This window comes from Bombina bombina, chromosome 2, assembly GCF_027579735.1.
Source record: "Bombina bombina isolate aBomBom1 chromosome 2, aBomBom1.pri, whole genome shotgun sequence".
NCBI lineage: Eukaryota > Metazoa > Chordata > Amphibia > Anura > Bombinatoridae > Bombina > Bombina bombina.
In genome coordinates, this window is record NC_069500.1 from 1,116,481,477 (window position 1) to 1,116,505,155 (window position 23,679).

Below are 23,679 nucleotides of genomic sequence, written 5' to 3' on the forward strand. Positions count from 1 at the left end.
AGAAAAAAGATATATATACATAAATACATCTATCATTCTATTTAAAAATTACATAGATCAATATGTACATACATACAGATAGATATTTCAAGGAATATATATATATATATATATATATATATATATATATATATATATATATATAATGCTGCAAAACAATTAAACATATAACCTAACAAGTCAATTAAAAAATATTAAATATGTAGACACTGAAAAAAAAGTAATATATATATATATATATATATATATATATATATATATATATATATATATATATATATATATATTATTGATCTACATTTAATGCATTATTAGATATAGAAATAAAAAAAAAATGCTTTGAATGGATTAGGCTCCAAGTTTGTCTCTCTTTAAAAATTAGGGATTACATATTTTGTGCACAGTTTTGCACTTAACTTGTCGCAATAATTAATATACAAAGACAAAAGAACTACATAATAGGCTCAATTAGCAGCTAGCTCCCACTAGTGTTAATTAAATATTTTATTTCCTATCCCCTTCAAATAGTGATAGATATCAAATACATATACTCTGTATATACACACACATAGAAGTTGCAAATATAACGTAATCATAGTAAAATATGTCCAATATATAAAAAATTTCAAAAACATAATTCACTCTCCATTTTGCTAAGAATATGTCGCTACTTGCTATCTTTAAAATTCAATTTGAAACAAAAAATTACAATATCTATATACAATCATCTGCTGACAAGGTATGTGCTATGTTCCTGGACTTTACTGCAGATATAAATAAAGTTGGGAAAAGCCTGAATCGCTACATCGATGACTGTTAGTTAACAACAGTCCGCTCCTCTTCGCACCGTACTTGACGCGCATGTTTTGGACGTTTTTTTTAAGCGAGCGTATTAAGGCCCGCGACCGCGATGTATGGCGAAGTTTGGCGAGCGTATTGACGCCCGCGAATACACCATAGTAGACGCTTTGATAAATAGAGGCCTATGTCTACATGGTTGCTGCAATATGTGATGATTAAGCTGCATTTCATGCTGAACATTTTGCAATTTGTTGTAAATTGTGTATTTTGGTATTTTATGCATTTTTATGTATGTTATGTTTACAATTTGGTGTTGTTTACATTAATCTGGTTGCCTGTTTCAGTTTTGGTGGTTTTTACACTGGGGGAGGGTCTTATGTGGGTGTATAAATGTTTGTTTCACTGTATGTAGCATTGGTCTGATGAAGGGGTGTATTCCCCGAAACGTCACTAAATAAATCCAGTATTCGTCAAGACCAATGAGTGCTGTTTCCTGCTTGCTATATTCTACACCTTACTCTAGCACCCTGGCATTGGAACAGAATTGTTTGTGAAAGAGCACCTGCTTCAACTTTATATATATATATATATATATATTCAAATGCTGTGCAGGCTAGCACTCCAGGTCACAAAGACTCCAGCCAGGGTGCATCAAATTAAAAATACAATCAGTCCACAAAGAGCACTCACCGGTGCAAAATAAATACTTGTGGTTTAACTCTTAAACATAAGCGCCAACTACCAATCTACTTGCAATCTAGACCTGTATAGCTAAAACCTCCCAGCATGACAGTAAATAGGTTCTATTTATTTAATAAAAAAATATGGAACACAGACATTAAAATCACAATGGGCAATAAATGAAGACAATGTTAATAATTAGGGACTGTTTTATTGGCAACTGCTAAAAATAAAACCTTAAGGCACTGATAAACTATTATATTTACACAAATGCATAGTCCGGAAATAGTTTCTAACTTGTAATAGGTGCACTTCACATGTGAAATGTCTGCTGACACATTTGCAATTTATGAATATCTAGAACAGTGATAACAGTTTTAAACATGAAAATTATTTGAATTCTAACTTTAATAGCTAAAGAGGCATAAAATGTTGATACAAAACAATATTTATTAAAAAGTCAATACTTTTTGAGTACAATGCACTGATATGTATTCCATGTGCAAGAGCCCACGAATTACTCCTGAGAGGCTGACTGCAGCTAATCCAGACCCCATACAGGAGTAAATTAAGAGAGATAACTTTTGTAGGTCAGTGAACAATGCTGAAAGTAGATATGTTAATGTGTTAAAAAAATGATGTTTTAATTATGGTAAGAAATTGCTCTTTGCTTAAACTGTATTGACCTTTTATTAAATAATTTAAAGTAATCATTTAATGTCCCTTTAAAGTAATTACTACATTATGGGGCCGATTTACTTAAAGGGACAGTCTAGTCAAAATTAAACTTTCATGATTCAGATAGGGCACGCAATTTTAAACAACTTTCCAATTTACTTTTATCATCAAATTTGCTTTGTTACATTGGAGGTATTTTTGAAAAGTTAAAACTAGCTAAGCTCAAACTGATTTCTAAACAGTTGAAAACCGCCTCCTAGCTCAGAGCATTTTGAAAGTTTTTCACAGTTAGACTGTGCTAGTTCACATGTGTCATATAGATAACATTGTGCTCACTCCCGTGAAGTTATTTAAGAGTCTTCACTGATTGACTACACTACATGTCTGTCAAAGGCACTTAGATAAGGAGGTTGTCTGCAAAGGCTTAGATACAAGGTAATCACAGAGGTAAAAAGCATATTAATATAACTGTGTTGGTTATGCAAAAACGGGAAATGTGTAATAAAGGGATTATCTATCTTTTTAAATAAGAACATTTTTGGTGTAGACTGTCCCTTTAAGTTCGGATGGACATGATACAATGTAGCATATCATGTGCGCCGCACATCATTAAATGCCGACAGCATACGTGTTCGGCATTTATCATTGCACAAGCAGTTCTGGTGAACTGCTTGTGCAATGCCGTCCCCTGCAGATTCGGGGCCAATCGGCTGCTAGCAGGGGGTGTCAATCAGCCCGATTGTATAAGATCGGGCAGATTTAAGACCGCAGACTCAGAGGCAGCAGACAAGTGATGAAGCAGCGGTCTTTAGACTGCTGCTTCATAACTACTGTTTCCGGCGAGCCTGAAGGCTCGGGCGGAAACCGGGGCACCAAGCTCCATTCGGAGCTTAATAATTCGGCCCCTAAGTCTCAACAGAGGTCCTCAAATTCCCCTAACAGGCCATAATTAAAGGATTCCCAAACCTGAGCCCCAGTGAATCAATCACAATTTCTAAACTACTACTCAGTTAAACTTGACTTCATTATGGGTCCTTCAGTACTAGAACAGAGAACCACGGGTTGCAAGTAAAGGTCTAAAGTCCACATTCTGTGCTATCAGAATTCCCATATAAAGAGCCTTGGCTTTTTCCCAGGATTTGCGAATTTAAGCCATTTCAATCCATTTCAAAGTCCTGAGATAAGATACTTATAATAAGCTTTTCTAATGCATTTGTATCAGAATAACAACTATACCTTGCAGGAAGAAAATTCAATATATGTATTCCTGTGCACCAGAAAATGGTTTTTGAGCAGTTCACATAAGTTTTAAGTATACTATAAAAGATAAAATTATTAGTCAGGTCACATTTTGAAATTCAAATTAAATATGATTGTCAGAGTGTTCATTTATGGTTGATGTGAAGTATTTGGACATTTAAACATGTTATTTATAAAATTATTCATAATGTGAAATTAATTATCCACATATCTTGAACTGATATTAATGGTTAAATTAAAACAGCTACATTATAACATATTAGGCAGCCATTATCATTATTGATTTAATTGACTGCCATGTTTCATTTTCGCTCTGACAGCATCTTTTTTTGTTTCCATCTGGGGAAATCCTACTTAAAATTCCCTTGTAAATCCTTCAAACCCCATTTCTTATAGTTTTTCTGTTTGCTTGTTTTTTTATGTGTAATTATATATTGATATTATATTCTGGTTTCACAAGTCATTCAAACTGTGACTCTTCTAATAAATTCAAATGGCTTAGAAAACAAAATTATAAAATTACCCAAGCAGCCATAAAATATTTGTTTACACAGGAATTCTGATGATTTGGAGAGAGATCCAATATCTAAAGGTTCACTAGAGATACTCAGTAACTGACTGTTAACAATTGAAAAAGATAAAAGCTATATCAGAAGAAAGATTTATTTATATTTGAAGAAGAATATCACATTCTTCTTAAACACCCAATATTAAGTTCTTTGTACAAATCAAGGAGCATTTTGAGTAGCAGCTTAGTACAATAAACTCTTGGTTTCTGCTATCTTACTCGTCAAACTAGCAACGCATTACTTCACTGTTTAGCACCAAATACAAATAGGCTTCTTGTATTTCAACCATTCTTCAAAAGACTATTAAAACATGTTACAATAAAGAACTACATGAAATGTAATCTATTAAAAAAAAATATTAAATACCCTAAGAAACAAAAAAAAGATATATTTAACACAATTAGAAAAAGCAAATAGATATGTCAAAGTGTATAAAATTTACAAAAGTAAAACAAAGAAAACAAAATGAACAAACTTCCAATAGTCTTTCAGTGGGGTTAAGGCACTTAACATGTTACCTGTGCTGTAACTGATCAATGTATTTTATTGGTCCAAACAGTGTGTAGAAAAAAATGATAGGTCATGTGACAAGTATCACATGATTTGATAAAACGTCATATTTTCTTTTTACTTTAAGAAATCAAAGTATGACTTCTTCTGCAATCGCACCGATAATGCAAATAGTCTTAACTTGAAAGAAGTTATTGAAGTGACAAAAGAACTTCAACAATGTTGTCTTAACTGACAGTCCAAGACTTTCACAACTTGTATCTGACACCATCCAGTCCGTTGTTATTTTTCATCCAGGATTGAGGACAGAAAACAAACATCTCACTGTTTTTGTTTCCTTTCAATTAGTTTGTATATACTTTTCATACTGAGGAAATTTAAAATATATTTCTGTGCCAGTGTCCAAACCTGCTGAAAACACTTTTGCAAGGCAGGTAGCCTCATTTTGGACAACCGCGTATACAGTGTAGTTACAATGCTGCTTATAAATCAACAGCAATAAATTATATGTCCTTTAAAATATCAATTAATTTAATTATCCTTCAGTGCTCCCCTTGCATGAACAGGCACACTCTTCGTGATGTTCCAAAGACACATCTGTCAAGGATTTTTGCAGTCCTCTCAAGCCGTTCCTTTGCTTAAGCTGAAGAACCTAGAACATGAAATGTTTCAAATGTGAGTTCAAATGTGCAGCAGAAATGGAAAGTACACCCTTAGAATTTACACTGTATTGATAATGTAATTTCAAACAAATAAGTAAAACAAACACCAACATTATTCATGTGATAATACAATTAAAACAAAACATTTTTATATATCTGATCTATATTGGCATGTTTTTTGCATTGTATAGCAATGCATATTTGACCCATGTGAAAGGCTGCAAGTGTTTTAGATGTGGAAAAAACCAAACCCATTTAAGTCCCAAAGCACCTCATATAAGTCATAAATACACTTTACTGATTCATTTTATGCTGCATGGTCTCTCCATCCTGCAAATGCATTTGTGTGCTGGGTAGTGGTATAAAGACCACATCATACTTGTGAAGAATACGATCACTTAACTCTGCCCAATACAGATATGCACTAGCCAGATTGAGTGGAGCATTCAGCAGTTTATCAGGGAGCACATGGTAGAGATATATGCCCAGGCTCCACGGAGCATTGTGAGAGAGATAGAAAATCATTGCTTTGTATGTTGTTAGTACAAAGCCATTTCACACCTGCACTGTGTGTTATTATCATTATAGAGGTTCATTATCTATACTATGTTATTGGCAGTTTAAATTACTGAACAATGCAAGTTGATGGCAACATGTGGATTAAATCCCTCTACTATGTTTGTTACTAGGAGTAGGGGACTTAACCTGTGTTACTGGCAATAAGAGTTTAAATGACTGCTCTTCTCGTGTCCCTGGCAATATGCAAACTAAATCTCTGCATTAACTTGTCTACTGGTCTAACAGTAAAGTGTTTGGGGTAGATTTATCATAGTGCATGCAGACATGATACAATGTAGCATATCATTTCCGCTGCACATTGATTGCTGGTGCAATGCCACCCCCTGCAGATTCGTGGCCAATCGGCCGCTAGCAGGGGTGTCAATCAACCCGATCATATTCGATCGGGTTGATTTCTGTCCGCGGCCTCAGAGCAGGTGGATAAGTTATGGAGCAGCGGTCTTTAGACCGCTGCTTCATAACTGCTGTTTCCGGCGAGCCCCTTTAAATCCATAGTGTGGCACTATGAATTTAGAGGCTAAATTCTTACTTTCTATTTTTTCCGAAAGGAAAGCGGATACAATCTCGGTATTGGTGTTACTGACGGAAAGGGGAGTTATATTACTACACTGTGGGACAGATTACAAGTGGGGCACTAAAAAATGTTCCAGCTTGCACGTTAACACAATTAAAAGTAAACTTTTAGCAAGGGCGGGTTAGCGCGCGTATTATAAGTTGAAAGTAAAAAGACTGAGTGAGCGAAACCCGATGCACATTAACATCAGGATGTCAGACATTGCATCCGCATTAACTTCTTCTCTCCATAGACTTAAATAGAGCACACTGTTAAAAAAAAACACCTAACACTTATCGTTCGCGTGCTAATCCGACAACACATTAGACATACAACCGTAAAACCCGAAGGTAGGTATAAATGTTTCAAATTCCAATGCTGTTAAAATGTTCTTTTTAAATATATATTTCAATATACAGTATGTCTGATTATTTTTTTTTTTATAAACTATATCGATATATATATCTATATGAAAATATACAGTTATAGATATATACATTTACAAATGCAAAAAATAACATTTTCTTCTATGTGACAAACATTGGAATGTGAGATATTTACAACAAAAACACAGCAAAGCATAATGAAAATATTAAAATTGAATAAATATTAATATTCATGTTTAAAGGTATTTGTCTGGGAAGTGCCCCAAAGTGTATATATATTGTATATACATGTGTATATACGTGTTCAGATGTGTATATATGTATGGATATGCATATATACATATATAAACACATAATCATATTACTTTTAACCCTTATACATATTTTTTAAATATTTATATGAATAGATAGTGTAAATATGAGTGTTACACTTCATTTTAATGTACTTATTTTGTGCTTGGTACAACTTTTTGTTACTCCTTACACTTTACGCTAGGTATTCAGTCACGCTAACCTGATGAGTGCAAATTTTGTTTGTGCTTGAATGCACCTGTTTACTTTCAACTTGTAATGTGTGCGCAAGTTAGCACAGTCATACCACTTGTAATCTACCCCTTTGTGTGCCATTGTGTTCTAAAACGTGTTTGTAACAGACAGAAATCCCAGTCTCCAATATATGAATGTAACTGGTAGAGAAAGGGTCAAACAATGTGTTCTGTGTTGGGAACCAGCTGCTTAGAAACATATATGAGGCAAATATATGGGGAATGCGTTATTAATAGTTTCCGGTGACTAGCAGGAAGGTGGAGCCGCACTATTAAAAGCAAGAAAACCCTTAACTACCAGGTTGTTAAGGGGATAAACTACTGACAAACATTTCTCCCAAATTCCAATAAAAAATACTGTCATTTAGAGCATTTATTTGCGGAAAAGAAAAACTGGTCAAAATAACAAGAACATTTTTCAGACCTTGAATAATGCAAAGGAAACAAGTTCATAATATTTTTTTAAACATCACAATACTAATGTTTTACTTTGCAAGAGTTCAGAAATCAATGTTTAGTGGAATAACCCTGATTTTTAATCACAGCTTTCATGCGTCTTGGCATGCTCTCTGCCAGTCTTGCACATTGCTGTTGGGTGATTTTATGCCACTCCTGGCACACAAATTAAAGCAGCTCAGCTTTGTTTGATGGTTTGTGACCATTCATCTTCCTCTTGATAGCATTCCAGAAGTTTTCAATGGGGGTCAGGTCTGGAGATTGGGCTCTCTATGCAAAGTATCTTAAATAGAGATTTGTTTAAAGGGATACTAAACCCATTTTTTTTTATTTCATGATTTAGATAGAGCAGGCAATTTTAAGCAACTTTCTAATTTACTCCTATTGTCATTTTTTCTTCATTCTCTTGCTATCTTTATTTGAAAAAGCAGGAATCTAAGATTAGGAGCCAGCCCTTTTTTGGTTTAGCACCCTGGATAGTGTTTGCTGATTGGTGGCTACATTTAGCATGCTCTATCTGAATCATGAAAGAAAAAAATTGGGTTTAGTATCCCTTTAGTTTAAACCATAGACAAAAAAAAAAGTTTAAACCATAGACAAAAATAAATTTTAATTCTTAATTTATGACTTCAAATTCTCAGGCCTTTACTGTAAGAGATTGGTACTTGTTATTAAATGCTTTATGCTTTCTCTAGGGTTAATAAATAAATCCCGGTATGAATCTGCCCTCCTGAAGTCAACCACCTGGTAAGTCTGTAAAAAAAAAAATATATATATATAGTCGATAGATAGGTAGATTTATAGATTTGGCTGCTTTTGAAATGTATGCTGTCAGTCTATCTGTCTAGTATTGACAAGTTAGGTTAGGTCAGAACCCAAACTATACATCTCTATTACCCTAATTAACTTACAAATTAAAAAACAAGATCAGAATAATTTTTGATAAATGCTCTTTACTAGCATAACTTGCAGATTCTATATAAATATTATTTCACTGTGATAAGGAAAATACATTAATAATAAAAGCTATTTGATATGTTATTCAATATGGCTTGCACATGCACACAACATTTAGAGCTCAATGTATTAAGCAGAAGATGTTGCTTGTGAGCCCTTGCAGGGCAGGCTAACTATGCAGACCTGCTTTCCTCAATGTAAGAAGTGACAGTCATTTGACCATTGCGTCATACCCTGTCCGCTACCTCTGAGTTGGTGGAGATAAAATACCCCCAACACATTCATTAGGGATGATTGACAGGTCGTGCGAGAGCATGTGCTTAGCAATGATACACCTAGGCAGCAGACTTAGGGGCCTATTTATGAAATGTCTGTCCGACATGATCCGGTCAGCTGATCATGTCCGACAGACATCGCTGAATGCGGAAAGCAATATGCTCTCCGCATTCAGCATTGCACCAGCAGCTCTTGTGAACTGCTGGTGCAATGCCACCCCCTTCAGATTCGCGGCCAATTAGCTGCTAGCAGGGGGTGTCAATCAACCCGATCGTATTCGATCGGGTTGATTTCACGTGATCTCTGTCCGCCTCCTCAGAGCAGGCGGACAGGTTATGAAGAAGCAATCTTTAGAAGGCTGAAGGCTCGCCAGAAACACGGCCCTTCAAGCTCTATACGGAGCTTGATAAATGAGCCCCATACAATTTTCTGTGCCCATCATTATAAAGGTGGCCAGACAGGTTCCTAAGCCGGGAAACGTATCTGCCTGCAATTAAGTATTAGTACATGGGGCCCTTAGTTTATTTTAATTTTTTATTTCAAGTACACATGCGTGAATAGCATAAAATACTTTTTATCTGTGTTCCTATCACTCTTTTTTGCATCTGATTAAAGTAAAAAAATCCTATCTTGTCAAATTTCATGAAGGAAGATCAGTGTTTTTTTGTTGTAGCTTTGTCTTAAATTCTTTTATGGTTATATTAAAAAAATTCAAATTTTCATGCTAATAACTCAAAAAAGTTACTCCACTTCATGTGCATACTACAGCCAAAATGTGCATAACCATTCCAAAGGAATAACTCATTTTGGGGAATAAAATATACAATTCCTTTAAATAATATTTATTAATTATATATTAACCCAAACTGCTGTATAAAATGGCATACAAATAAAGATGATTCTTTTAGGGCTTGCAAGCAGATTTATGACAAAAAAGCTTAAGTAGATACCTCATGAAACTTTTTGGTAACTTTTGTAGGAACACATTGGCAGTCATTGCAGTAATGAACACAACAGGCGCAGTTTCCTCCACAGCGTTTAACCAGAAGACAACTTGGCCAGAAAATAGCATCCGTTCTTTTTAGTTCTTCCCTTAAAGAAACCGAATAGTTACGTGGTGTGCAACTGTACAGTCTCACTTCTTCTTTGAGTAGGCTTAAATCCCCAACTGCAAAGATAAAATAATCATTAAACCTTATAATAATATTAATAATAATAACTTATATAGCGCTTTTCTACAGGTTTGACTCAAAGCGCGTATATTATAGGAAACTCTACAGACATGTAAATACTACATTTCTTGTGATAGTGGTTACAACATGATAACGTATGTAAATACCTAAGGCTTATTTTGCCTACATATACATTTTAGTTCTCAGTATTACACTGATACTATTTTATTATATTGCTGAAGACTTTTTTGCAGCACAGATTTGTATAAACATAAATCAGGAGTGTCATAAAGATTTTAAAATGATGCCGCAGTGAGAAAAAAAATGTGACTGATTATGCTGTAAAATAACTTTCATTGCATTTTGATCTGTTTTCTTAACAGTAAACTGAGTAAACATATAGAGGCCTATTTATCAAATGTCTGTCGGACCTGATCCGACAGACATCGCTGAATGCGGAGAGCAATACGCTTTCCGTATTCAGCATTGCAACGCTGCCCCCTGCAGACTTGCATCCAATCGGCCGCCAGCAGGGGGTGTCAATCAACCCCGATCGTACTCGATCGGGTTGAATTGTGGCTATCTCTGTCCGCCTCATCAGAGCAAGCGGACAGGGTTATGGAGCAGCGGGCCCTCAATCTCCATTCGGAGTTTGATAAATGGGCCTCGTACTATGAAGCAATGTTTTCATTCAGTGTCAAAACCAATAAATACTTCAAGTCATTCCCTTCTACCATGAAATTACATTTAAATTAGTGTGAAAGATATAACTACAAAATGTGAGTTCAGTATATTATTAAACATTACAACTTTCATAAAATTTGTTTTATGAGCATATCATTTGTAAAAAGAAATTAAATTCAATACAGTACAGTATATTAAATTCAATACAACACAGTATACTTATTAATGGAATTAAAAGGGGACATTAGTTATACACACCTATACATTTCGGGCTAGATTACAAGTGGAGCACTAATTTATCATGCGCCTGCAAACAGGCAAATTTGCCCATTTGCGTGTGCGCAATAAATAACAAGACATTACAAGTGGCTAGTTATTGCTACTGCAAGCTCGCAGTAGCAATTAGCGCTCAGAAAATTAACCAGAGATCAGATCTCTGGGAAATTTTCTAAAAGTGCCCCAAATAGAGGGTATTACAGTTTTTTATTTAAAAAATTTTGCAATTTTTTTTAAAATAAAAAACAACTGCACTAGGCAGTATTGAGTGTTTTAAAGTTGGCGGGTGTTAGGAAAAAAACGGCACTGAAAAGTTCCTTTACATTGCGATCTATGGGAACTGTGTGTTCCCAGTAAATATAAATGTATATGTTTATATAAATATATATTTATGTGATAAACACCATTTCGCGTACCTGCAAGCGAGGCACTATGTTAATAATCTACTTCAGCATAGGGAGATCACAGACCAGAATTCGGATATAAATAGGCTACTACAAAAGGTCACACAAGGGGAAACATCTATCACTCCGATCTATAGGCTCTGCATGAGACACACCAATGAGGCAACAACCGAGCACATACGAGATAATTGGTCAAACATCCTAAACATAGACATCACATCAGACAGGATTAGGGCAAGCATACAACAATCAAGAGGTGCAACACTATCAGCGGTTAGCAGAGAGTCACACATTAGGCTCCTACAAAATGCATATATACCCCCAGTAATCTTTAAAAAGTGGAGACCAAGCGCAGAGGGTCTTTGCCAGAAATGTAAAACACCAGACGCGACTTTACCACATATGCTATGGGAATGCCCTACCTAAGATTTGCAAATTCTGGGGGATGGTGGCGCACTGGATAAAAACCACACTTCATATTGAAGTGGAGGTTTCCCCTACACTGATAGTGCTTCTGGATACCTCTACCCTCACATACAATACAGCGAGTAGATTGATAATCAACATTATTCTACAGGCTAGAAAACTGATCTTTAGAGGATGGCTGGGCTCTGCACCCCCCACGATTCCACAACTCAAGGCGAGTTTGCAACAACAGGTAGCTGACACTTTGAGGGATGTGCAAAAGAGAACCAGATCATTCATGAGGAAATGGGAGGTATACATTCACACCATGAACACGGCTATGCAGACACAAATCCTATCTCCATAAAAGAACACTAAGTTTTTGCTAGAGGAACACCTGCGAGGGAAATGGAACTTCCTATACACTGAGAGGGGTGGGAGGCAAACAAACAACACTTAACTTGACTTTAGGTGGTCTGTCTTGGTGCTGAGGTTGGGGGAGAGAGAGAGAGAGGGCAAAAAATATGATGCCTGTCCTGTTGGGCAGTTGCTGTAATGGGGTTGTCCGATTGATACAGAGTTGTTATAAGCTACACATTGTCTAACATCTTTTGATAAAGTAAAAGTGAAATGTTTAATCGCCATCTTAGTAAGTTCTCCCCAGCAATGTTGTATGACCGCCAGTGGTTTATTAACCACACTTTGTGCATTTTTAGAATTGTATCACAGAGGAATGTGCGGGTGGGTGGGGGAGGGTTCTTTTTGGGATTGGGGATGTAAGGGGAAAAAAAAGGGGAAGGTTCTGTAGTGAAGAGCTCAGAGATGGACAAATGTGGTCTCTTGATGGAACCAGGAAATATTCTACTACTGAAACTTTCACAGCAATAATGTAAAATGGACAGAGTCTCATGGCTTTGATCTAAATGTGAACTGTTGCTGTAAATATTGTTGATGTCTCATTTTTGTCTGCAGTACTTTTCACTTGAGAAATAAAGTTTAAAAAATATATATATATATATTTACGTGTTAATATGTGTATATACACATACAAACACATATATATATATATATATATATATATATATATATATATATATATATATATATATATATAAGCATATATGCTTACGACTTACCCCCTTCGCTGTGCTTAGGTTCTGTGCTTCCATTGGAGCCTATGGAAGCATGCGCTCATGAGCATAATGCTTCCTAGCAATGCGAACAAGAGGTAACGTTTGCATTACGCTTAACTTGTATTACCAGCGCACAAGCGATATTTAGTGCTCCCCTTGTAATATAGCCCTTCATTGGCAATGAGATGTATTTTCTCTAATTTTGACATCTTTGAACACTATAGTGTTCATCCCTGCAAAATATATATTTGTGTTTGTGACACTAATATTTTGTGGGTGGAAAAAAGCAACTTTGCGACTCATATACTGTTTAATTCAAAGAGGTTTGTTCTAGATTCCTCATTACAGCATTTTACAGTTGTACACTTCTTGCTGTATAGAATGAGTTCAACTGTCAAGGATACTGGAATCACAAAAATGTCTTCAAAACATTATAGAAAAAAACACTCTAGCATATGCGTAAAAACAAAATGTATGCTTACCTAATAAATTTATTTATTTAATTACTCCTTGGATTCCAATACTGGCCACTAGGAGGAGGAAAATATTCCCAAAGCTGTAAAAGCACTTAATCCCTCCCTATTCTCTGCTATTTTAGTCTGACCTATAGCCAAGAAAGGAGAAGTAAAAAGGTAGGAAAGGACAAAGTAGGGAAAATGGGGTACAAACTAGAACTGCGACCACAAAAAATAAGTAAAAAATTAAAATGGGTGGATCTTGTGGACTTTCACCACCGTGAAAAAATGAATTTATCAGGTAAGCATACATTTTGTTTTCTATCATAAGGTAGTAAGAGTCCACAAGCCATTACTCTTGGGAACTAATACACAAGCTGTGGAGTCCACGAGTAATTGAGCAGGAGCTGTGAGACAACATTTTTTAAAGGTAGGCACCTAATTACCAGACATTGCTGCCTTAAGGACTTTCCTACCAAACAAATTAAAGTAGTAGAATTTAGAGAAATTATATTGCTGCCTTGCAAATGTATTTAATATAATCCTCATTCTTGAAAATCTAAGGAGAAACTAATTTAGAAAAGAGGGCAATAATGCATTTTACTTTGTGGCATGAAATACGATGTTCAAATTAGTTGTTTAATACAGAATACAGGATCAATGAAACCTCTTTGTTATAAAAATATAATTATACAATCTCTAACCCATCAAGTTGAGAGACTCGAGATCTTGATAATTGGAGAAAGCTTCACATCTGAATCAAGGGATTACCTACTAAGAAAATCTGCTTCCCAAATTTCTTTCCAGATGTGAAATATAGAATTTTTTTCTGTGCCCAAACAAAAAAACTTTAGACTTCCTAAATTATTGCTAATGAACTGCAAGATCTCCCCTTATGATGGATATGAGCTACAGCTGGAGCATTGTCTGAATGAAAACTCGGATAAGTTTCTCATTTCAGAAGAGGACAGATCTGAAGGGACCTAAAAATTGTCCAAGATAATTATTGGCAACCTCACCTCTTGAGGAAACCAAACTCCCTGTTCTCTCCTGGACCCCCATAATGAACCCTAATCTTAGAGAATGGTGTTTGCATCGTCCAAGTTGGGTGAATAAAGGATGCCCCCAGAAAAATGTTTTGGAAAACTATCCACTGGGAGATAGATTGCCTCACTGAAGATTTTCATAAGATTCTATAAGATAGTTGAGTGAAGTTTTTGCATCATTGTTGAAGCATGTTAAGTTGAAGAGGTCTCATATGGAACCATGAAAAAGGAGGAATATATGATGCTGCAATAATCAAACTTAACACATCCATAAATTGAGCTACAGTTTGGTTGGAAATTTTGTGTAGTTGTGAGCAAACTAAATGTAACATTGATACCTGATTTTTTAGATAAATCTGCATAGGCAATGAGTCTATAATGACGCCCAGAAAATAGACTCTTGATAAATGAGAAAGAGAACTATTTTAAATTAATTCTTGAGATATAGAGCCACTGAACTACATGAGTTATTTTTACAGGCAAGAGAGTTCCTAGAACTTTCATAAAAATTCTGGGCACTGTAGATAGACCAAATTGAAGGGCGGAAAGGCAAATCTTAGAAACTGGAAATGGTGTAGGAATAGGAAGAAATGCATCCTTTAAATTAAATGTTGACATAAACAGACCCTGCTGAATAAGGGTAGAATTGTCTAAATTGTTAATATTTTGAAAATAGGACCTTTGACAAATTAGTTTAAAGTCATTAAGAACAGAACTGGTCCAAAAATTCCCTTTCATAGAATATTGGAAAAGGATGGAATAAAATCCTTGGCCTTGTTTCAAAACTTAAACTACAGCTAATAAGATTAGGAAAGTCTTTTGGAGACAGAAGACACCTTACTTGAAAATGCAGTGATTTGAAACCTATTCAGTAATCCTGGGAAACTATGTTTAGAACCCAGATATCTTTGGCAGACTGTGATAGGCCTTTAGAAAAAGGTATAAACTGCACCCTTATTACATTATTATTTGGAAGAGGAAGAAGGCTCATAGAACACTTGGCTTGTTCCAACTAAATTAGACTTCCAGAAAGATGTGGAAAATCCATGTCACTGTAAAGGTGAGGAAGATTGTTGGTTCCTAGATTGACAAATGGAACGAAAAATTAGACTTCTGCTCCTGAGGGAGAAAGGTTCCTTTTCCTCCTGACACAGTTTAAATGATAACATCAAGCACAGGTCCAAATACATTCTTCCTTGAAAATGAGAGCTAAAAGTTTCTTTGGCCACCCTGTTTGCTGAAAATAACTTAAATCATAAAGCCCATCTGGTCAGCACTGCTAAAGTCATATACTTAGTAAAAATTATGTAAACAATGGGACCACAAATAAGTGCATTTGTTGGGACTTTAGAAGTTTCAAACAATTTTGAAAATCTTAATCCACAGAGTTCTTAGCTTTGCTTAGACAAATTGTCACACCAAAGAGCACACACAACTGCTACAGAAGCAATGCTTGCTGAAAAAGGCCTTTTTATGAAAAGCTACCAATTTCATGTCCATATCGTTCCTGAAAAATGTATCCTCTAAAGTAAAAGCAGGGAGTTGGCTAAACTGAATAGAAAATCCTTTAACAAAATCATATCCAGTTGTTTGGAAGATCTATCTTCAGATGATTTAGGGATGCCTAAAGTACAGAAAACCTCTTTAAAATAAGAACTAAGAGGTTCAAGAGCAAACATGAGTGGTAGGCTGTTTCCTGATCAGTAAAAGACTCCTGAACATTATAAAAAAACTCACCTTCAGAAAACAACTTGAGGTGTCTGTGTCACGCTGCTCCGGTTCTGGCTGCCGCTTCCCTCTGTTGTCATGGACGTTGCTGACCATTCTATTTGTTTACTCCTGAACTGTTATACTGCTGGATTGCCTTTCTGTTGCCGTATAAGAAGACTACTGGCCAAGTTTGGTCTGATGGATAAATATCCCACAAGCATTACAGTCTGAGTCTGACAAATATATGGGGCCGATTTATCATGTGTCTGGCAGACATGATCCGCTGTAGTGTACGCTGTCAGCATTTATCATTGCACAAGCATTCCTTGTGAAATGCTTGTGCAATGCTGCCCCCTGCAGATTCTCGGCCAATCAGGGGTGTCAATCATCCCGATCATATGCGATCAGGTGGATTGCTGTCCGCCGCCTCAGAGGTAGCGGACGAGTTAAGGAGCAGCAGTCTTAAGACTGCTACTTTTTAACTCCTGTTTCCGGTGAGCCTGAAGGCTTATGCGGAAAAAGATGCATTTAAATGCATTTGGGGGTTGTTAAATCAGCCCCTAAGTTTATACTACGGTATTTGGATTTCTGATAAAGCAGAAGAACATGATATGTAACATTAGTATGGCTTTCAGATATAGAACTTTTGTGTTTACTTGGAGTAGGCATAGAGGGATATTTATCAAGCTCCGTATGGAGCTTGATGCCGCGTGTTTCTGGCGGGCCTGCAGGCTCGCCAGAAACAGCAGTTATGAAGCAGCGGTCACAAAGACCGCTGCTCCATAACCTGTCCACCTGCTCTGAGCAGACGGACAGACATTGCCAGAAATCAACCCGATCGAGTACGATCGGGTTGATTGACACCCCCCTGCTGGCGGCCCATTGGCCGCGAGTCTGCAGGGGGCGGCGTTGCACCAGCAGCTCCTGTGAGCTGCTGGTGCAATGCTGAATATGGCGAGCGTATTTTTCGCCATATTCAGTGAGGTCTGGCGGACCTGATCCACACTGTCGGATCAGGTCCGCCAGATTTTCATAAATAGGGGCCATAGGCTCCACAACTACAGAGAGCACAAACTTTAAATCATGGAGCCAAATTTGAAGCACTCCCTTGTATTGAGGAAACAGAGGGAGAAAAGACTCCTTTAAAGGCAAGCACAACATTAGACTACCTAATGTGATACATTCAGGAATTGCAAATCTGAACTTGTAACAACTGTTGCACATTACGCAATTTCCACACTTGTAACAACCAGGTTTCCCTTTAGGTAGCCAGGTAGTTTGTTCATTGCTGATATCATGCTTAACTAGCATGGTTCTCAAACTCTGTCCTTTTCTGTATACCATTATAGGTGGTTTCATGCCCTTAAGGGGTAGTGTGGGGTCCTCAGATAGTAGGTGCCAATTCTTTGTCAATACCTTTTTAATTGTGTGGCTAGCTGGGGTGTATGTAGTTACACAATTCAAATTAGTGTTGCTAATGTGTTATGGGACACACTTCATTAAACTGTGCACTAATAACCACCAATATTCTCTAATAACCATTGATATTCCCCGGTCCCTACACTGATACTATTAGGATTGCCAATTAGTTTGCTACATTGTAAACATTAGACGCTACCTTGACACACCTCCTTTGAAACGTCATATGACGCTATAGCCAATTAGAATCAAGCGGCTGACTTAACCCCTTAATGACCACAGCACTTTTCCATTTTCTTTCCGTTTGGGACCAAGGCTATTTTTTACATTTTTGCGGTGTTTGAGTTTAGCTGTAATTTTCCTCTTACTCATTTACTGTACCCACCCATATTATATACAGTTTTCTCGCCATTAAATGAACTTTCTAAAGATACCATTATTTTCATCATATCTTCTAATTTACTATAAAAAATATATAAAATATGAAGAAAAAATAGAAAAACACACACTTTTTCTAACTTTGACCCCCAAAATCTGTTACACATCTACAACCACCAAAAAACGCCCATGCTAAATAGTTTCTAAATTTTGTCCTGAGTTTAGAAATACCCATTGTTTACATGTTCTTTGCAAGTTATAGGGCAATACATACAAGTAGCACTTTGCTATTTACAAACCATTTTATAAAAAAAAATTTAGAAGACATCTCAAAGTATTGATCTAGGCCTATTTTGGTACATTTCATGCCACCATTTCACCGCCAAATGCGATCAAATAAAAACAATCGTTCACTTTTTCACAAATTTGTTCACAAACTTTAGGTTTCTCACGGAAATTATTTGCAAACAACTTGTGCAATTATGGCATAAATGGTTGTAAATGCTTCTCTGGGATCCCCTTTGTTCAGAAATAGCAGACATATATGGCTTTGGCATTGCTTTTTGCTAATTAGAAGGCCGCTAAATGCCACTGCGCACCACACTTGTATTATGCCCAGCAGTGAAGGGGTTAATTAGGGAGCATGTAGGGTTAATTTTAGCTTTAGTGTACTGTAGTAGACAACCCCAAGTATTGATCCAGGCCCATTTTGGTATATTTCATGCCACCATTTCACCACCAAATGCGATCAAATTAAAAAAAATTTTTACATTTTTGATCATTTTAGGTTTCTCGCTGAAATTATTTAAAAACAGCTTGCGCAAATATGGCGCAAATTGTTGTAAATGCTTCTTTGGCATCCCCTTTGTTCAGAAATAGCAGACATAGATATGGCTTTGGCGTTGCTTTTTGGTAATTAGAAGGCCGCTAAATGCCGCTGCGCACCACACGTGTACTATGCCAAGCAGTGAAGGGGTTAATTAGGGAGCTTGTGGGGTTAATTTTAACTTTAGTGTAATGTAGTAGACAACCCTAAGTATTGATCTAGGCCCATTTTGGTATATTTCATACCACCATTTCACCGCCAAATGCGATCAAATAAAAAGAATCGTTCACTTTTTCACAAACTTTTTCACAAACTTTAGGTTTCTCACTGAATTGTTTTACAAACAGCTTGTGCAATTATGGCACACGTGGTTGTAAATGCTTCTCTGGGATCCCCTTTGTTCGGAAATAGCAGCCATATATGGCTTTGGTGTTGCTTTTTGGTAATTAGAAGGCCGCTAAATGCCGCTGCGCATCACACGTGTATTATGGCTAGCAGTGAAGTGGTTAATTAGGTAGCTTGTAGGGAGCTTGCAGGATTAATTTTAGCTTTACTGTAGAGATCAGCCTCCCACCTGACACATCACACCCCCGATCCCTCCCAAACAGCTCTCTTCCCTCCCCCACCCCACAATTGTCCCTGCCATCTTAAGTACTGGCAGACTTTCTAAAATATTTTTTTTTTTAAATTTTTAAATAATAATTCTGCTATGTAGGATCCCCCGTAGCCCCCAACCTCCCTGATCCCCCCTAAACATCTCTCTAGCCCCCTCCCCCCCCCTCTGCGTTATTGAGCACCATATTGGGTACTGTCTGCCAGTACCCAGTTTGAAATCAAATATGTTTTGTTTGTTTTTTATTTAAAAAAAAAAGATTTTTTTTCTGTAGTGTAGCTACACCCAACCCCCCCTCTCCCAGATCGCTTAATATTTTTTATTCCCACCCTCTCTCCCACCGAGTCCCACCTTGTCCCTCCTTAAACTTGTTCCATAGTGTAGGGTTCCCACACGCCCGCGCGCACACCCACCCACATGCACCCGTGCACACACCCACATGCAATACCGCCCCCCTCCTCCACCGATGGCCGCCCACCCGCCTCCCTGGATCAGCTTCCACCCACCAACGAACATAGACATCGATGGCCGATGCAGAGAGGGCCACAGAATAGCTCTCTCTGCATGGGACTGCTAAAAACTGTTATTGCAGGATGCCTCAATATCAAGGCATCACTGCAATAACAGGAAAGCGATCAGGATTGCTTCCACCGCTTTCAAAGACCAACGACGTACGGAGTACTTCCTCTGCCGTTAACTGTATTTTTTTGGAGGACGTACCCTGCACGTCGTCGGCCATTAAGGGGTTAAAAGACTGATTTGCACTTAACACTGCTAGCAGCTTTTTTCCAATGGCGGTTGAGACGCAGAGTTTGTGAACTCGGATTTTTAAAGGTATGCCTTTGTAAATTGTATTTTACAAGATATCGCATTCAATGTAATATAATCCAACCTTTTGATATTTTGATATAAACTTTTTTGATACTATATGTTTTTATAACATATGGTCTGTGTAAATATATATGCTGTGATTAAGAGAAAACCACTGTTTTAAAATGGTTATATTGGTACGTGCCTCATTGGGATTAACCCTTTGTGGGCAAAAATAACATTCACACAAGTGATGAGTTTAAAGGTGTTAGTAATACATTTACATTACTTTTGTTTGCTTTTTACTTTTGTATAAATTGTGTATATATATTGTAAATACAACAATGTAATGTATTGTCTGTATTTCAGATGGTCTTGAAGACGGCTTAGGTTATAAGGCCGAAACGTAGACCTTGCATTTTTGATGAAATATATTAATGAATAAATCATTTCTATATAATCAAGTCCTGTGAGTGCCCTCATGTTTGAAATTTTAAGGAGGAGACACCCGGGCATCTGAATAAATGATGGTAGTGAGTGCATGAAGTTGGAACATTGTATATATATATATATATATATATATTGAAATAAAGATGAAATGATATCCAGGCGTCGTCATAAGGTAAAAAATCCAAATCTTTATTCTCAGCAGGTCATATCACAATAAAAGACCCTGTACAGCAGAGCCTCTGATAAAAAAAAAAAAACAATTCAGCAAGCACAGCCTAACATGTTTCGGCCAGCCTGGCCGTAATCATAGACATATCCCCCTTCTCAGAGGGTGTGCTATTTAAAGGGTAATACTCCGCCCCTTAAACAATTAAAAAACAAACACTGTAATTGATTTTAATTAATAAATGCAATGCCTATCACTATCATTTTATATATATAGTACAACACTAATGAACCTATTCGCAATCTTAATGTAAATGAAAATGAACATGATATAAACAAACATACTTTCATTTGTAGATCACAAATATGATAAACAAAATAATTAATTAGCAGAAAATGGAGACTCATGGTTAATACAGGAGGAATGGTAAAGCACAGAGGTGCTATCAATACTTTAGCTGACACCTCTGTGCTATATATACTATGTGCTTAGATTAGTTGCAATATATAGTGCTAAACTGATTGCTTATAGTTGTCTACTTAGTGAAGACATATCATACAAGCATGATACTATTCATAATTACATGAAAACATAACCCAGTATCACACAATAGCTATAATGCTAAAGACTAGCACAAAGTACATAATCCAATATTCCTTCTATCATAGATATCTAAATTATAAAGACATATGTTTATATGTTAAATCCATTTGAAATCCTATTGTTCAAATTTGCTCTACACTGACTTAAATAAAGGATATCAACATATAGTATCAAACCAGGTCTCTACTCAAGCTTATAATTATAAATGGGTCATTCCCAATAATTGATTACATCAAATTGTGAATTGAATCCACACGGGACCAATGTTTTTAGTCTATGGATCCAATAGATTTCTTGTCTTTCAAGTATTTTTTGTTTGCTGCCCCCTCTTCGTGGCTTGCAAATCGCTTCAATTGCGTTCCATTTAAACATATCAACATTTTTCCCGTGTACTTCAATAAAGTGTCTGGAGAGTGCCGAACAATGGATATCATTTGAGATATATCCCAAATGCTCCTTAATCCTAGTGCGTATGTCCCGGGTAGTTAACCCAACATACTGCAATCTATGTTGAGTACATTCAACCAAATAGATTACAAATGTTGAAGAACATTTTACACATCCCCTAGTGGTGAATGATTCGTTAGTTACATACGATTCAAAGCCATTCCCTTGCTTTAAGTATTTACATGGTTTACAAAGAGACTTACCACATTTGTAAGTCCCCATAGTATTTAACCATGAACTCCGTGGACCTTGGTCTGGGAGCATGCTAGGTGAGAGCATGTTACCAATTGTCAAGTTTTTAGAATATATAAATTCACAACCTTTGTCAACTATATGCTTCAAGGTATCATCCCCATATAAAATGGGCATATATTTTTTGACAATGTTGCAAACTTCAGAGAATTGATTCGAATATTTGGTGATAAATTTTAGACCCTTACGTTCAGGTCTCCACTTGGTCCCACCAAGCATTTGCCCCCTATCCAGAGTAGCAACTTCCTTGGACACCTTATCAACCATATTCCTATTATATCCTCTCTCCACAAAACGTGACACCCGGGCATCTGAATAAATGATGGTAGTGAGTGCATGAAGTTGGAACATTGTATATATATATATATATATATATATATATATATATATATATATATATATACACTGTATGTATATATATATATATTTATATATATATATATAATGTGCTTGTCTGGTATGTAACAATAAGTATTATAGGTATTGGGTCTAGCGTGTCCCTTTAATTGTTTTAACAGTTTTGTGAATTGTTGCCTCCTTCTAGTGGCTCATGGACTCTCAACACCTTATGAAAGAAAAACCCTTTAAATTGGTAAAAGAAAAATAAAAGAATAAAAATGAGATAACCTTGTCAGATCTTAATTAACACTTCACAGCGCTGCGGAATCTGTTGGCGCTCTACAAATAACCAATAATAATAATAATAAAAAGAGTTTTAAAACACTTGAGCTCCCACAGTGTCCATGATCAGCCTCTCGTTCAGTCCGCGAGAATTCTGAGCTGCTTCTAATTCTATCCAGTTAAAGGGACAGTCTAGTATAAATTAAACTTTAATTATTCAGATAGGACTTTTAATTTCAATCAACTTTACAATTTACTTTTATCATCAAATTTGCTTTTTTCTCTTGGTATTCTTAGTTTAAACTAAACATAGGTAGGTTCATATGCTAATTTCAAAGCCTTTGAGGGCTGCCTCTTATCACATGCTTTTTAAATCTCTTTTCAACACAAAGAGACAGAAAGTACACGTGGGCCATATAGATAACACTGTGTTCAGGCACAGGGGTTTAAGATTTAGCACAAAACAATGCTAAATTTCAGACAATAGATAATAAACAGTCACAGTCATGTGATCAGGGGGCTGGAAGAAGGTTCCTAGATACAAGGTAATCACAGAGGTAAAAAGTATAATAATATAACTGTGTTGGTTATGCAAAACTGGGGAATCGGTAATAAAGGGATTATCTATCTTTTAAAACAATAACAATTCTTTGGTAGACTGTCCCTTTAAACTACTAAACAGAAAATCTACACTTACAAACATTTCCATTAACTGTGATTCAGGCATGTTTCTGACGTTTTTGTGGTTGTAATTGTTTTAACAATAAGTTCTTGTTTTATGTGTGAGATTGTATGCTTTGGGCACTTATCACAGTTATAGATATTATTGGTAAGCAAGCCCAATAATGTTATTCTTGGAAAGCTAGATGAAACAATGGTCAATTCATTTAAACTAT

General features: G+C 36.3%; 1 protein-coding gene across 1 annotated transcript in view; it reads right to left on the reverse strand.

Annotated features, from left to right (window-relative positions):
* Nucleotides 1–1,673: 1,673 nt before the first annotated feature.
* Nucleotides 1,674–23,679, reverse strand: part of PDGFC (platelet derived growth factor C) — a 550,893-nt gene continuing 528,887 nt past the window's right edge. The window contains exons 5-6 of the mRNA XM_053703771.1: nt 9,864–10,081; nt 1,674–5,151 (exon numbers count right to left, since the gene is read on the reverse strand). Of these exons, the coding sequence (XP_053559746.1) occupies nt 5,035–5,151; nt 9,864–10,081 (335 nt within the window). The 3' untranslated portion in view covers nt 1,674–5,034. The remainder of the gene's footprint in view (nt 5,152–9,863; nt 10,082–23,679) is intronic.